The sequence below is a fragment of the Ruditapes philippinarum genome, unplaced genomic scaffold (genome assembly GCF_026571515.1).
Source record: "Ruditapes philippinarum isolate M1 unplaced genomic scaffold, ASM2657151v2 ctg3233_1_1_1_1, whole genome shotgun sequence".
Taxonomy (NCBI): domain Eukaryota; kingdom Metazoa; phylum Mollusca; class Bivalvia; order Venerida; family Veneridae; genus Ruditapes; species Ruditapes philippinarum.
Genome location: NW_026856972.1, coordinates 7,048 through 25,373, shown reverse-complemented (window position 1 = coordinate 25,373; position 18,326 = coordinate 7,048). Strand labels below are relative to the sequence as shown.

Below are 18,326 nucleotides of genomic sequence, written 5' to 3'. Positions count from 1 at the left end.
TGAAAGGGGATCTGAGGTTATGGGGTTAAAACCACACACCCCAAGCACCGGTTTAAGCAGAATATGTTTGTTTGTTTGTTTGGTCACATCGACACAGTATAGGTCCCAGCTTTACTGACGGAGGAAGACCTCAGGTGCGAACGGACATATGTGAGCAAGCCATAGCCTTGTTATCAAAACCCTAATATTTATCACGAAACATAAATATCCACAAACAGAAGAAAACTTTCTAACTTGCCCTCGTATCGTTAACGATGTATTCAAATCGAAAACCTTTTGACGTGCTTTTTGCCAATAATTATTTGATATCACCTGGTATCGAGAACTTTTTAAACGTGCCAACATATTCAGTATTTTTATGTCCGTCTACTCAAGATTATTTTAACATGCCCTTTTGTAAATGAATGTCTCGCGTGCCCTCATAAAGGTAGTAACATATTAACATATTTATGTCTTTAAAAATCTACCATGGTTTTAATGATTAAAACCTAATAATACTAAGTTAAATCTTGATTTCAAATTATAAGATTGTGCTGAATCAAAACTTTGAAATTTTTACGTAGATCAACTGTTGCATTTTAAACAGCAAAAGATTTACAAATGAAAAATAAGAAATACACAAAAGTTCTCCGTATTCAATTGAAAATCGTTTTTGTGTCATTCCTAGCCCGATTAGTACGGCACTTTGCATAATAAAAATCAATGTTCTGAAACAATGGACAATAATTTGCACACAAGTTTTTGGTCAAGATATACATCGAATTGTGCAGGAATCTTGAAAACAATATTTCAAGTCCAGTCCTTTAAACAAACCCTGTCTTTGTTTTAATTTATATTTTAATTTTACTTATATTTCTAATTCTTAAATTATATCTATAGGAACTGATTTTGTCAGTTGTAGTTATTATTAATATTTGTTAAAATTAAAAAATACAACATAATTTATAATTGTCCGTGCACGGGAGCTATTGTCTCATTTATTTTCAGCCCATCAAGCTTAATTTTCCGCTAGCAATACAACTAATAGGCTAAATAATAGTATCTTGATATTTCCTTGTGTTAAATCTGGACATGTAATTCAACCACATAGTCGCCTATACAGGAACTTATTATTGATCTGTAATGAATCTTTAATTGCAATTAAATTCTCATAATAGATTGACCTATTTCGTCGACGGAACTGACAATGTCAAAACGTGTATGACTTTTTGACACGTGTGAATACTTTTGAATCTATTACATACATATGGCGGCATATGTTCTAGCCTACCTAAGCAAACAGTCCAAACCTTAGCCAAGACGGCACTACGGGGCATTTGATTCCATGGTCAGCACTTTTCGAGTCAGTCTCAATAAATTAAACTTATGAAATAATAACTTAATTTTGAGTGCATTATTGTAGAATAATGCATGATTTGAGTTCAAACGTTGTAGGAATATAATCACGAAGGCCGATAGATAGATATAATTGATTAATATATACATTGAGCGTAGGCGTCATATCTGATGGCATATGATGTATAAGCATTTTGTTTTCTTCTTTTTTTTGCCATGCATGTATCGTGTCAATCATAATGTACTCACAAAGTAAAGCCTGTTAGAATGAAATTTAGCCAGGAAATGGTAAATTATTATATCTTGATCTATAAAAGATACATATATTAAGCGTGGTAAGGTAACATAAGCAAATGTTAATACTGGATCCAATTATTACGTTTTCATACGATTGTTTTTTAATTCTTACATGTACAAATGTAAAACATATTAACAATACTAGTGGTGGTAACTTGGTATATATTGATTGCAAAATTGATTTCGGTAAAAAACTGATTACATAAATAAGTAGCTGGTCTTTTGTAAAAAATATATATATGCAGGACAAGCCTCGAAACGACAGAGGTTGGCAAATACAATAGCTAAACTAAGATTGTCTTGGGACCGTATAAATATAAAGACTGGTAGACAAAGAAACATTTTGAGATCGGAAAGAAAATGTACATTTTCCAACCGAAATGATATAGAAGATGAATACCATTTTGTTTTAATTTGTTTGCAGACGCACAGAAATCAGAAAATCGCGCGATCATAAAGTTTTCTTGTAATTTGGGATGACACATACAAAAACATTTGAAAAAAGCCAGCAGGCAAACAGAGAAAATGAAATTTCACGATCATTAGTGTTTAAGTGGCATGAGAAATTTAGTGATGGACGGCAAAATGGACATTACTCTGAGAAACATTAACGGTCTTTGACTGCGTTACGTTGAAGCAAGAGTTGAACGTTATTATGAGGTTGACGTCAATAACGTTTGGAGTGCGCCACTGTCGCCGACATGTGCTTATGTAAAAATCAAATACTGTTCTAACATAAGAAGCTACTAACATAAATTTTTCAATGTGAATTTGTTATTCATTCGTCTAAGCAGCGTAAGAATTTCAAATCAATATCTTTGATATATTTTACGCAACAAAGAAAGTCCACGAATTTTCGGATAACCCCTTTATGTTTAAATTATTGATCATTTAAATACATGTAATACAAATAATATTAATAAAATTGCAATATTTTGTAATAAAGCACTAAATATGAGAAAGGAAATTATGAATAATGTATATGACTGATAATACAAATTGTTATTTGTATGTTTGTATTTTCACTCTCGCGGTATTTAATGTATGCTGTACATACGTGTAATGACGAGGAACTAAAAATTATGTTCAAATAATACTTTATAATAAAATATGTTCTGTTCAGTTGATAAACTTTGTGCAATAGATAGAGTTATTATATTTGAAAAAAAAATTCTCCTTTTTACTCTATAGTGTAAATTACATTTTCATTTTCCATTTTTGTTTCTATTTATTATGTTCGAATTACATTCCCTTTGAATTTTGTCGTTTTCCATGTTTCTTTTTTGGGGGCAGGGTTCGGGGCGCTGTCCCATTTTTTTTTACTTTGTCATTTGATAACTATAAAGGATATTTGTTTAGTTCAGTGTGAGATCGGAATATATTTCACAGAGTGAGCACCATTAAATTGGTTTCCAGTAGTGTGAACGCTTGTATTTCACTGAAACAACATAACGGGCTCAAATATTCAAAACAGTGAAATTATCAGTTTTTATTTCACTGATATATTTCTATAAACCACCGAAAAGTAAGTAATAAATCATTATATTAGTCATGTAATATAATTATTTAAATCTGTTCTTTTTTAATTTCATCTTATTTTTATCTATTTGTTTATGATAAGGAAGATAGCAATTTAATCTGAAATTCTTTACCAAGAAATAATATCTGACAAAGGGGACTTGCGTAAACTAATAGTACTCGCCAGAACAGGTGTTCATCTTTTCACACCTGCTTTCTCCCCCCAAAAAATACCTACTGCTTACCTTCGGCAAGGAGATCACCTACTGTTTGACAGGTGAGATGTATTCATGATTTTAAAAGAGACAAGATATTTACATCATGTGACACATAACCTTGACTGTTTTCATACTTAAGAGTTTGATATTTTTATGTGTTTTTTTTTTTTTTTTTTTTTTTTTTTCGTATATTGTCCGATTGGCTCTTTGGTCAATTAGATATCAAACTTGAACAGGCCTTTTCTAAGAGTCACCATTGGTAAGATAACTACATAACTACATGTAGATCCATTACCTATGGCAAATATGCTTTATATGTTTTCCCAATCTTTAAAATAATCCTAATCCAACTGAAATTCACGTTATCCAAACTGACACATTAGCCGGCAAATCAAATATGGTATCAGACTGATGTAGCAATACATTTTATTGTTAGATTTTAAGCTTTAAATGATATTTGCATTGGTTGGAATAAACAGTTTTGCACAATTCAAAATGTTATGCCAAAAGAGCATGAATTAAGCAATTTGAGGATGCAAAATTTCCAAATCTGGGCAAGGTACTTTTTTCTTAAAATGGCTAGGAAATTTAAAAGGCATGTTGAATCATATCTCTCACAGCGCTATGACTTCGAATTCCATATGAGTATATGGATATTTTAAATTCCACAATAATTAAAGGGTTTTCTTTCGAATTTCACAAGACTTATATAGGGTTATTTCGAATTCCACTAGACGTATAGGCTTATTTCTTATTCCAAAAGACGTATATAGGATTATATTGAATTCTGAAAGACGTAGAGGTGCTATTTCGTATTCAACAAGATGTATAGGGTTATTGAATTCCACAAGACGTGTATAGTGTTATTTCCAATTCCACAAGACGTGTCTAGGGATTTTTCGAATTCCACTAGATGCATAGGATAATTTTAAATCCCATAAGATGCATAGGGTTATTTCGAATTCCACGAAACATACAGGATTTATTCGAATTCCACAAAACGTACAGGGTTATTTTGAATCCCAAAAGACGTATAGGGATATTTCACATTCGTTAAGAAGTTTAGGGTTTATTTGAATGCCAGAATATGTATAGGGTTATTTAACATTCAACAAGTAGTATTTTGAATTTTACAAGACGTTAGGGTTATTTAAACTAAGTTCGAATTCCACAACACGTTAGGGTATTTTTATTGAGTTTGAACTCCACAAGACCTATAGGGTTATTTCAACCGAGTTTGAATTACACAAGACGTAAAGGGTTATTTCAACCGAGTTTAAATTCAACAAGACCTATAGGGATATTTTAATTGAGATTGAATTCCACAATACCTATAGGGTTATTTCAACCGAGTTTGAATTCGACAAGACCTGTAGAGTTATTTAACCGAGTTTGAATTCCACAAGACCTGTAGGGTTATTTAAACCGAGTTTGATTTCCACAAGACCTGTTGGGTTATTTCAACTGAGGAAAGATTTCATGTTATCATTACGGTAAGTGGTTCTGATCCTGTCCATTGATGACACATGATCACATGATGTCTTTCTCTTTTTCCTTTGAGATTTACAAAATTTACATTTTTTTACAGTTTCGTTGTAGTGACTGTTCCCTTTTTTATTACATAACATTTGATGTGAAAATAGTATTAAAACTATTAATGGCATTAACAAATTTAAAAGACAACCTTACGTTGACCTAAGCCAGGGTATTTCTGTTTGAAAGGCAAACTAGTCTATGCTTCGTTTTAAATGTTTCATTCATTAATTCATTTTTCTGTAAATGTCCTCGAAATGAATACACTAGGCAGTCAGGGAATCCTTATAAAGAATAAAATGGTGGTTTCCTAACCTGACCTTGGGTCAGGTTAGAGCGTTTAAGATTTCACAATAGTTGTCACAGTGGACTCAAATAAATGACTTAGACCAATCATACAATAATACAATATCTGTTATTGCACCTTGTATGGATTGTTCAAGTCATATGACTTGTTTTAAAACTACTCGGTGATTTTGCCGGCGTCTAAAGTTCGATCAACATTATGTAGATGTATTTATGTGTCAAACCCAAAATATAAAGAATTTATACAGAAATTCATGCTGGGACTTTAGAAAATGTCATTTTAGCGTGATTTGAGTTCACAAGACAATTTTTATATTTTTGTCATTAATTTGTCTGAGTATCCATTTAAAGTTTAAAATGAGCGAGTTTAAAGTGAAATTAAAATATTCATATAAAATCAACCTTAAGATAAATGAAGATAAAAATAAATGCATTTGTTGTTCCAAAATTTGTTAATCTAGGTGAGGCTCTGACTTTAATTATGCAAAACTTGATAGAATTTGCTATTTCTTAAACTAAAATAATACGCATAATGAAAAAAGTTTGCAAACTAAAATATTTTCCGTGCTGACGATAATCATCATTTGATGTGTATATGTTATATAAATAAAAGGAATGTATCGTTTGAAATAATTAATTCTATATCACATATGATAATGAGCCTAAAGAATGTCACATAGAGCAATCAAATCTATTCATGAAAGTGAACAAAGTTAACATAACTTTATGACTAGATACTTCAATCAAGTTTCGAAATTCACATTGAAAATCTGTAACAAAAAAAGATGGAAACAAAACTTCGATTGTTAATGGAATTAGTATGTAGCAAAATGCAATAAAGCTTCCATTATTTCATCTTACATTTCAATCATGACTTCTTAAAATTGATTCATTTCTGTTTCATTTTGTTATATATATATTTTCTTCTTGCTCCATTGAATGCTTATGACATCAGATTATGTAAAATATGTGTAAAGATTTGACATTTCTGTATCATCCATGTCCCAGTGTTAGTGCATATTACTATATTAAAGAAAATGTTTTTTGTTCAAATATGAATTGTAAATATATGTTTTATAAATGGCACAAGGTTATTTAAACAATCAATGACACTACGGTAGCTGTGATAGACCTCTATTACAACATAAAATTAGAGAGAAAAAAATCTCGAGAATAGAGTATGTAACCACAGTCAAAAACATGTGTCTATCTGTCTGCAGCAAGACGGTTGTAGTGTATCATAAATTGATATAATATCTAACCTTTGCAAAACAACACGAAAAATAAATTAAAAAATTAGAAACAGAATGTTATATTTTAATTCAACTTGTCTAGTTTTGCCATTTATTATATGAGGGTCATGTAAATGAGTCCGCTTCAAGGCCAATTTTATTTTCTCAAATGCCTTTTATTTTTGGTGTTTTTTACAGTTTTCGAAAACTTGCTTATTGGTCAGTTACCTTAAAAAATGTATCTTCTAATGTTGTTTTGTTTTTGTTTTTGTTTTTTTTATTAATATTTGCAATTAGTATAGACAAGGTGATTTTGTATTTTGTAAGGAAGTCATTTGAAATACTATTTTGTTTACAATTTGCTTATTTAATGACAGATAACTTCACATTATTCGCTACTTTTGTTAGACAGAAACATCTCAAAATCGCGAAAAACATTATTAAAATGTTACAAAACACGTTTGACCTTTCTAAAAATGTACAAATTTATTCGTTTGTGAGGCAAAATATGCATTTAATAAACATGCTTATTCTTCGTTATGTGCTCGAAATTAAATTTGAAACCCTTCATTCCTGAAATATGGTTTATTTATTCGAAGGTTTTTTTTATATGATGCGAAAATTATCCCTTTAGGTGTGCTCTCGTACGATTATTATGATTTCTGACAACAATTATTTTTATATGGGAACATTGGTATTAAAAACATGAGTCATGAGTGAAAATAGAATAGCTGTTGATCACGAATGAAACATATTTCAATTATAAACGTAAAACAAATAAATTTTCTGTTCATTTATGTTTTTTTAAGTGATTTTAAGTTTTTTTTCACTGATTTTGCCGCGTAACGTTGCGCATTCTTCTCCATAACGTCGTCACATCATCAATTTTGATATATAATTCTGTCTAACAACTCTAATTGTTACATTTATAATATGATGTATGATGACATCGACTTTCTTTTCCTAAAGAAGCAAAATGTACGTATGACGGCATTGACTGTTGCCTGTTATTCCATTTAGTTATAATGTTCTTTGGCTACAGTGAAAATTATATTTCACAAATTTCACTATAGTGGTTTATCAGAATATAATCATCTGATTTGTGACAGTAAAACTCTGAAAAGAATGAAATAAATGCTACGAGCTTAACTTTTTATATTTCATTCTTTAACTGTTAGAAACCTTCCAAAAGTTATCGTTACAATCGTTGTTCTTTTGCCGTTGTTATTCTCCGATAGAACGATTTGTATCGTTTCTACTGAGTAAATATAGTTAACTTAAAGTACGTTTCTGAGCTAGATTTCCTTAAAGATCCTGTATGTTTTGTGGTTGATATTGTTACTGTGTGTATACCACACTTGCAAAAAGTTATATATGTATATTATTATGCAAATAAAATAATTTTCAAACATCGAAGAATATGTAAAATGTGTACTGCAAATATTTGTGCACATTATATTTAATCAATAAATTATATGCATTCATTTCTTATTGGAAAATTTGACTTAGAATTTATAGAAAATGAATTTCTAATTACTTCCCTTTATTTACATGAAATGTTAATTTCGGTAATATCTTTATAAATAATGCTTATTGGAACTTACAATATTGACAAAGCTTAATTTGAACATCATATTTATGAAATAAAACCATGAAAAAAATGTGTTACAGGATCTTTAACGACCCTTAAGAACCTTGTGGATGAAGGGTTGCCCTTACGGGTTGAGGCATGAAAATCGCAATCACTGTGTAACTTTTGCGTGATCGTAAGGTTTAAATTAATAGAGTCTGTGTATCCTTAAGCTCTGAAAACAGTTGAGGTGCACTAGTAAAAATTGGCAAAAAATGAACAACCAATACCAATAGGTATATGCACGAAGCTTATGGTTCATTCTATTGTTTGTTTGTTTCATGTTACGCCTTGTCCCAGCAGTATTTCAGTCATATAGGCGGTCATTCTATTGAAATGTACATACATGTATATAAACCTGATAACTGGCAGGGATTAATTGAGACATTTTAACCAGCGGGAGACATTCCAATTACTTCAGATATAAATATACTTTTGATATTTCCAAACAAATCAGTATTTCGCAAAGACATCTAATAACTAGGACCTTGTACCTGGTTTGCGCGTGAGGACCATGAGGGCCAAAAAGTGATGTTATGTAACTTGCTACACTGTCACTAAAGCACTTGAGGTATAATTATATATTTGAGGTATAATTATATATAAATATCACATCTATCTGTGGATGATCTAACAAAATATTCACCCGTGACAAAATGGTATCAGCCTTGGCGTTTTAACATTATCTTTTTTCAAAGGTGTATTTTATGTTTTATTATATGATCTAAATAAAGTTGCAATCTCCTTGGCCCAAACAGTAGTCAACAGAACTTTTTATAAAATCATATTCACTGGGTGTAGTATCATATTCACTGGCTGAATTGGATTCTCCTAGTCTAAAAATAGATTGAGACTCATATCCAATGACCATATGTCGTAGACTGTTAATTACGCGTGCTTATTTAAAAAAATGATTGTTGCGTGTTGTTCTTTATGGCATATTTCTCGACCAAAGTATCATTATTTTACTATTATACATATAGTTAAAGGTTACACCACAATGATGAGTATAAACTTGAATTACTTTTGTATGCGCAGCGTTCTCATAGTTATTGCACGCCTTTCACGTGCGTCTTTTTCCGCGCACCAACGAAACAGGCAAAAGTTGTACATTTACATTCTCTGTTTTTTATTCTTATAGCCTATTCATGTAGTAAAACAATTATTGACTAGTGAGCCATTGAATATGATGTGATATTCACCAGCAGAGAGTCATATTGACGTCGGTCAATATGTCATTTGCCGGTAAATATCACATCACATTCAATGGCACACTAGTCAATAATTGTATAATATCACCCTCAATAGGATTTATTTATTTTATAACATTATATTATTACATATAGTTATGATATTATTATTTGTATATCCAAAACACCAATATTCTAGATATAAAATATAAAACTTGGCACCCGGTATGCGCACAAGAGCTGCGTATCAGCACGGTGAATGGATTGTAATCCCCTACGTTATAAAGTCTGTGTATTTATAGAAAATAAATCACGTGATATATTATTATAAAAATACGGATTGTTTAAATCTAGCATCACATAAGGATATAAATAAATAAAATACACGAGTTGAAATAAATTAAATAATGAAGCGTTATATGCATTATCTAGGTAACAATCAATTGTATATTAATATACATGTTCATACATCAGATTAAATGCCATATAAATATTCGTAGATGAAATAGATGAATTGCAATTGAATATTTAAGAAAGCTCTATCTTGTTAACCTTGTCAATTAGTGAAATTGAATGAATAGTTTTGACATGAACTATATACTATACATTTTCATTGATTGATTGCACACTATAAATCATGCGTTTTTCATGTTAATTTTAATGACCGCGCACGAAAATTTCGTGATGATTTATTTTGCTAAATTGGTTAACAACGTTTTTTAGGAATGTAAAAATAACAATGAAGTATTATGACACTGGGGAGTAACAAAGTCTGACGTAAAATGTCCATGTTTTTTAAAAAGCACTTGTTTTTCAGTAATGAATAAGGGTAAGCTATTTTCATACCATATTTTCAAATTATTCGTGATACAAATGAGCCGTGTCACGACAAAACCAACATAATGGGTTTGCGACCAGCATGGATCCAGACCAGCCTGCGCATCCGCGCAGTCTGATCAGGATCCATGCTGTTCGCTTACAGACCCTATAACAAGTAAGGAAACTGATAGCGAACATCATGTATCCTGATCAGACTGCGCGGATGCGCAGGCTGGTCTGGATCCATGCTGGTCGCAAACCCATTATGTTGGTTTTGTCGTGACACGGCTCAAATGTTTATCAGTTCAAAATCCACTTAACTTTAATTTATTCCTGACAATTATTGCTAATTAATATCTGAACACATCCTTAAAAGCTTATTTACCAGTAAGAAATGCATTCATTGCGCCATTGTAACGAAAAGACTGCATTCATTTAAACGTAACGGAGCAAACAAAATATCTGAATTGTTTCCGCATTACTTTCGTTCGAACCAATACAATACAATTACAAATTATAATAAGCAAGTTTGAATTGGTCCATGTCACAATTCGTTAAATAGAACCGTTACAAAACAAGTATGTTTTGATGATCAATTTCAAATGAAAAGCATATTTGTGTTTTATGTAATAAACCGCAAAATAATGTCAAAGGTAGGCTTTGGCTTTTATTAACAAAAAGCTGATCTTTTAATGTTGTTTTTGTTGTATTTATTCAGTTACATTTCGTGTCAACACATGCACTTCCTGTCCTATATTAATATGAAATGGTGCAAAACGATGTGTTTGCAAATTATTGAGCAATTGAATATTTCGATTTACAAAATACGTCATTTTTCTGTCGTTAACTTGTGTGAATGTCCTTGCATAGATATCCTAAAAATTATGATATCCTTCGTGGCAATAAAAATGACATGTAAACTGCGTAGACCAAAAAAAACAATGAAAAAAATTAATGCCGTGCCCCTTCATCCCCAGGAACGATTAAAGTAGTATTTAATTTCGAATCCAAGGCCATTACTTTAGAAATCTACCCATAACTTTGTAATACACATTTACTTAATTATATGTGGGGAATAAGTGGAGTAGTTTAGCTCAAGCAGATGGTGTTGTTTTGACCGCAGGTGTTGCTTAAACCTTTTACCACCAGGGAAAGCCAAAATTATATTTCCTGTTTCGGTGCCATAGGACCTACATTGAGTTAGTGCGCCGCAAAATCAAAATAAACTCTACTTATTCTGGCAAACACAAGATCCAATCTTGTTTGACCCTAATGCATCAGTATTATTACCAAATAATACCGTACGGTTTGAAATAAAAATTGTAATAAATGTCAGTATTTTGTGTTAACTTCGCATTTTTAATTGATCAAATAACTTTCACGAGACCCTGTCAATCAAATTTGCGCTCAATCATTTTCACGTCTGGCCTAAACTCAACTATTATTCTATAAATATCACTTTTTAATATTAATATTACACAGTTCGTTAATCACGTGACTGTAACCTGCAAAGATGGTATAAATTAACATAATGTTAACCGATATTGAATACTACTCTAAATTCAATTGACCTACTTTTTTCAGAATTGCAATATAGTTATACAAACCCGTGTCATTACATTTATTTCAAAAGTCTTATATGGTAGATTTAACTGTTATCTTATCATAATTTGGAGACTTTACGTGTCGAAAACGTGTCAGAGTTAAATCTTATACCAATAAATGCACAGTGCGTTTACCGAAGTGCTGGTCCACCGTCTGTCTAGGGCATGCTCGTTGATTGGTCATTCATTTTTCTTGGGTTTACTTATTTTGACGACAGGGAAATTGATATCGATAGAAAAAGTCCTGTTCAGATGCTCGCACATTGGTTTCTTTATCTTGGGTTAAATAGTGTTACGATAGGAAACGTGTTTTTATTTTTGACTATGATACAAAAGGGCACGAACATCAAAACACTTGTCAATATACTCGATGCTTACGACCTTGTACAAATCAGATAGCCTCGTGTTTTGATGCTCCTTCTATTTAATATACAGCGGCATGCATTCGAAACACTAGTAAATCATAAAATCAAATTTAAAAAAAAAAAAAAAATAACACTGAAAATGGGCAGAATAAAACAACGAAAGATGAACTTAGCCTTTCCTTGTTGATCTTGTTTATCATATTTTAAGATGAGATTACATCAAGGGTTCTGAGTGCTTCGATGTATTTTTTCTTACTACACAAATTTTAACAGCTTAAATTTGGAATACTTCCATAAAACTTAGATTTGGCGTGCTTCCACACCAGATCAGATTAAGAATGTTTCTAATTAACTAAGATATTCAAATTAACGTTTACGCGTGATCCAAATTTGCCATTGCTCCCCAGATAACTGTGACTTTTGCAAGTTAACTGGTTGAACCAAGTTTGATTATCACGTGTCAAAGAATAGTTCCGTAAAGAATATGATTTATTTATATTAAATAACACATGGTGTATCAATATTAAGACATGCAAAGACATGACTCAGAATTGGTTATAAATTGTTTTAAACATTTTGAATTATGTATTAATTTATGTATATCTATAAATAATGCTTTCGTATGTATGAATAAATGTATGTAAAATATATGTTATTTTCATTGGTTACGAACTCGGATTTTGTGTGTATGTTTAATTATGTAAACCTAATATAGTAACAAAAATGCCATGTATGTGTATGAGAAACATCCGGTGCCTAAAGCGCTTTGATTAAATAAAGAAATCAACAAAAAAATATTAAAATATTCATCATATGCGGTTAGAAGTGCGTTTGGTTGATAATGTGATACATAGAGTTGTGGTTACTTACATTGAACGAACTGTAATAAACAAAACATAATAATCTCACACCGCCACACACACACGCATTGTATCTCAAATTTCCTTACTTCATATTTTTAAATTAATAAAGATTTAAAAGGGGAAATACTATATGACCTAAACGTGCACCACGAGCTGAAAGGTTAAACCGCACTGAAACACTCTGCCTATACTGCATCATCATTGTTATATTGAAAGTTTTAACGAGGAAATATCGCTTCGCAAATTTTTATTTCTTTACCAAATTAGAAACACTTAAAATGTCAGAGAAAAACGTGGCCCTGACATACCGAAGGGAGATCGTTGCATCTTAAAATGTCAATTCACTGAGACAGTCACTAGAAGTGCAATGTCACCACGAAATCACGTGATCAATATCTTTGTTAAAACAGTTATCCTTTAAGGAACTCCAGTAAGGTCCAAAAGCATAAGATAATTTAAAATTTGAAAATCTTGCATAAAATCAACTGGGGCATGAAAAGATTTTAAAGAAATATACCTTAAATTAAATAAGTTGATATTTTGTGCGAATTTTGGCCATATTTGAGTACAAAGCGTTCAAACGCTTTTCATATTTAGGTATTTTGCCAAATAAAAGTTATTATTCTGGATAAATTCGAATGAGCAAATGATCTGAAAATTTATAGACAAGTTATAGGTATAGAACCATATCAAATTGAATAAAAAAGAGAAAAAAATGTCAGTAGAGTCCATTTTAAGTCCAAAGGCTATAGTAGTTAGAATGTTAAAGAATGTTAACGTTAAACTGCATCTTGAATACAGTATGATAAACAAGATCACACATTTTACTTTTTTAAAGATTTAGAAACATTTTTATGTATTTCATTACACTATGTTTGAAAAATGATGTATTAATTTGGAGAAACATACGAGAGAGTGCAACATAATAATACACAAATCAGTTTGATTTTGTGCTTGCATAGTCACATAAACCTAAAATATTTTTATCCAATCTATTACATCGTTTATATCATTATATTCTATATTTTACATCATATATCCAATATTATGCATCATGTATCAAAACTTTATATCATGGATTTAATTCTGTACGTCATATATCCAATATTTTACACCACATACCCAATATCCTATATCATATACCCAATATTCAACATCATAAACCCAATACTCAACGTCATATACCCAATATTCAACGTCATATACCCAATATTCAACATCATAAACCCAATACTCAACGTCATAATATTATATATTCAAATTTTAACGTCATATACCCAATATTCAACATCATAAACCCAATACTCAACGTCATAATATTATATATTCAAATTTTAACGTCATATACCCAATATTCAACGTCATATACAGTATAATATACATATACCAAATATTCCTTCATCATAAGCCAATTTTTCTACATCATATTCACATTATTTTACATCACATACCCAATTTCCTACAACAATAACTCAATATTCTTCTTCATATATCTAATATTCTACATCATATATCCATATGTTTTACATCATTCAACCAATATTTTACATCGTAAATCCTTTTACATCATAAATCAATACTCTATATCTTTTACCCATATATTTTACATCATTCAACCAATATTTTACATCGTAAATCCTTTTACATCATAAATCAATACTCTATATCTTTTACCCATATATTTTACATCATTCAACCAATATTTTTTTCATCATAAATCCTTTTACATCATAAATCAATACTCTATATCTTTTACCCATATATTTTACATCATTCAACCAATATTTTTTTCATCATAAATCCTTTTACATCATAAATCAATACTCTATATCTTTTACCCATATATTTTACATCATTTAGCCAATATATTACTTTATATACACAATGATTTACACCACATACCAACTATACTACATTTTCGCCATTTTTTTTCTAAATCATACACCATATAATTGAATAAATTAATAATCATTAACCCAATATCTATATATGTACCCAATATTTTATATCATAAACTTATGTTAATTAATAGGTATATGATGTAGAAAATTGAATTTATGATAAAGAAATATATGCGGAGTAAAAGACGTATATCATGTAGAAAATAACTTAGAATATTGGTAAATGATAAAATATGCAGGGTGTATGATATATGATATAAAATGTTTGGTAAATGATTTAGAAGAACTTGTATAGATGTATGATTAGAAATATCCATGCAATGTAACATTTTAAGTATATTTTGAATTTATTTATTTCATTTGCAATAGGCTAATAAGCCCATGAGGACAACATATTTCAAACATACTATATATGATATGACAGAGCAATGCTTGATAATGATAATGATACATCTCTTTTTCAAATATTTGAAATATATCTAAGTATATGACGTAAACTTTATGTGTACGATGTAACATGTTTAGTATATGATATAACTTTTGAAGTATGTGATGTAACATTTTAAGTATATTATGTAAAAATTTAAGTATATGATGAAAAAAATACGTTTTTGATGAAAAATATTGGGTTTATGATTTAGAAAAAAGTAGTGAATGATGTTAAATATGTGGGGTTTTTGGTATGTGGTGTAAAATGTCTTATTGTTGTGTGTGGGTTTGTTTGTTGTTTTTTTTGCTTTGTTTGTTTTTTTTTTTTGGGGGGGGGGGGAAGGGTGTTTTGGGGTTTTTTTGTTGCTTTTTAATATATAATTATGCATTTTAGTATGTACAGTTTTATCTCTGTATCACTTCATTAACTTTCCCTAAATTTGTTTGTTTCAAATTTTCCTCATTTATTCTCTTATTCCTTATTTACTCACTTATTCCTCATTTACTCACTTATTCCTCATTTACTCTCTTATTCCTCATTTACTCACTTATTCCTCATTTACTCACTTATTCCTCAATTACTCTCTTATTTGTCAGTTGTCAAGTTGGTTTTAACTTACTCACTCATTTTCACCTTCTCGCTTTATATTCAAAAAATCTCCTCGTCATTAATTTACTGACAAAAAATATATTTTTAATATATAAAATCTACTTCTATGATGGTTTCGTAAAATTATTAATTCTATACAACACACGTGACTCATAATTTCACAATGTGTCGTAAAGTTGAATGTGTATAATTATATCATACATGAAGACTTTAACGACACATCAATGGTATAGTAAATGAAATAAAGAAAAGTTAAACATTACAGAATATGAAATAAGCAACTACAAAAGAACTTACATCATACCCGCCGCAGTTAAGGCTGTCGTCTCGCAGATTCACGGTGGTGTTGTAGTTGAATCTCCACAAGCTTGATCTGTGGGGCGGCTCCACCATTATCGCTCGACAGTCTACTTCACGATCTCGTGTGCAAATTGATATTAATATGTAGACTATAGTCAAAACTGACCTGTATCCGTTAACACAAATCATCTGTCCAGAATTAACATATCCGAAAACAGTGTATGTAAATATCCTCAAATTCGTTTTCTTAAACAAAACATCTCAAATTTTTGTAAACACTCGAACGCTTTCATATCTTACAGTATACGTTCTTTTGATAATAGAAATTTACTTTCAATTCGTGTTAATCACTTGATAATTGTAACAAAGTGCCAATTGTACTCTTCGTTACATCTTCAGACGTGCTCAACGCTCTTTTTTCCCGTTCCTTTCGAATGAATATGCTTATATGTATATATAGTTGCTTTTTGAATGAGGAAGAACTTCCGCAAGTCATTAATGCGGCATTTTTTTTCTGTATCCGTACTTTTCAAAGTCATGAAATTGGGAAAAACATCGCTATGTAGTCATGATAAAGCTTGAATTTATCAAATCAGCAAATCGTGATGAAACAGAACTCATAAAATACCATCCAGCTCTTATATCCTGAATAAAACATGTCAGTAGCGGTTTAATCTGAAAACAATTTATCGGTTGAAATAAATCACGTAAGTTTTGTCCACATGTTATATAACAGTTCACAATCCAATAGCACGCGTCGAAAATTCCGCTTTTTTGACAACTGTTACAGTATTTGACATGGCCATCCCTTTTTTCCACTTGTGACGTGTTAACCACTTAATTCGTGTCTATGATATGAAATGCAAATATATATATATATAAATATATATATATAAATATATGGTAATGTTTTCGTTTTAGTTTTTTATTACATTTTACTCAGTCAACTTTTCAAAAGTGCGCCGTTAGTGATGAAAATTAATTATTAATTATTTGCTACCTAAAAGCACATACTTCATCAAAAGCAAAAAGAATAATGACCTTGTAATAATAAATATATTCTCACACTGACCTACTGTCCTAATTACCGTACAAACATTATATATTATATTCCTTTTTTTCTTTCTCTCTTTTCTTTGGTGTAAATGGAATTTATATACATATAGCCTCGTTTGTTACCCATACAATTAAATGTAAAAATGATATATTTTTTATTAACATCAAATAGCTTACAAAAAGTCTCCAATATATTCCAGACATATACTCCAAATTAAGTTCACATAATGATCTTTGCTAAACTTAATTTTTAACTTCAAAATTATAATTTTTATCTTCAAACACTTTCTTTTTTTCTTCAATTGTAAAACTTGTTCAACTTGTATCCATTCACATACTAAAAAGATAACTTTTACGAACACACAAAAAAAACGACTGTAACACGTTTTATGAAATAAATAAATCCTCGAAAGTGTTAGATTAACGCGCCAATTTTATTTCTCTCGATTTTTTTTCCCGACGTATCTAACAAAACGTACAACGTTTCCCTTTTTTTATTCCAACCCCGAGCGCAACATCATACAAATTAAAATAAATTTTAAAACCGAACCGTTGTCATTGACAATGAGTGACACAAATGCACACATCTGTACGCTGTTAGACAATGAAATTGAAGTCGAATCATTACAGTATTGTTCTCTTGTGTGAGGCGAGTATGTACAATTGAGCCGTGTCACGACAAAACCAACATAATGGGTTTGCGACCAGCATGGATCCAGACCAACCTGCGCATCCGCGCAGTCTGATCAGGATCCATGCTGTTTGCTATCAGTTTCTTTACTTGTTATAGGTTTTGCAATCGAACAGCATGGATCCTGATCAGACTGCGCGGATGCGCAGGCTGATCTGGATCCATGCTGGTCGCAAACCCATTATGTTGGTTTTGTCGTGACGCGGCTCAATTAATAATAATTAAATAAACCTATGATGTATCGATACAATTTTTACACGATTCGTCTTAATATTAACAAGATACTACGTTACGTCAATAATTCAATTTTTATGACATCTATAAAAGTACATAGAGATGCGATATGTCCCTTTTTAATCATTCAAGTGTTAATGTATTCGTTGCTATTGTGTGTGCTTTTTTTCTTTTTGTTTTATTTTAATTTACACT

At 30.6% G+C, this 18,326-nt stretch overlaps 1 protein-coding gene across 1 annotated transcript in view; it reads right to left on the bottom strand.

Moving 5' to 3' along the window:
• Positions 1-17,792, bottom strand: part of LOC132748319 (uncharacterized) — a 44,870-nt gene extending 27,078 nt beyond the window's left edge. Inside the window, exon 1 of the mRNA XM_060737891.1 lies at positions 16,148-17,792. Within this exon, the coding sequence (XP_060593874.1) occupies positions 16,148-16,339 (192 nt within the window). The 5' untranslated portion in view covers positions 16,340-17,792. The remainder of the gene's footprint in view (positions 1-16,147) is intronic.
• Positions 17,793-18,326: the final 534 nt, after the last annotated feature.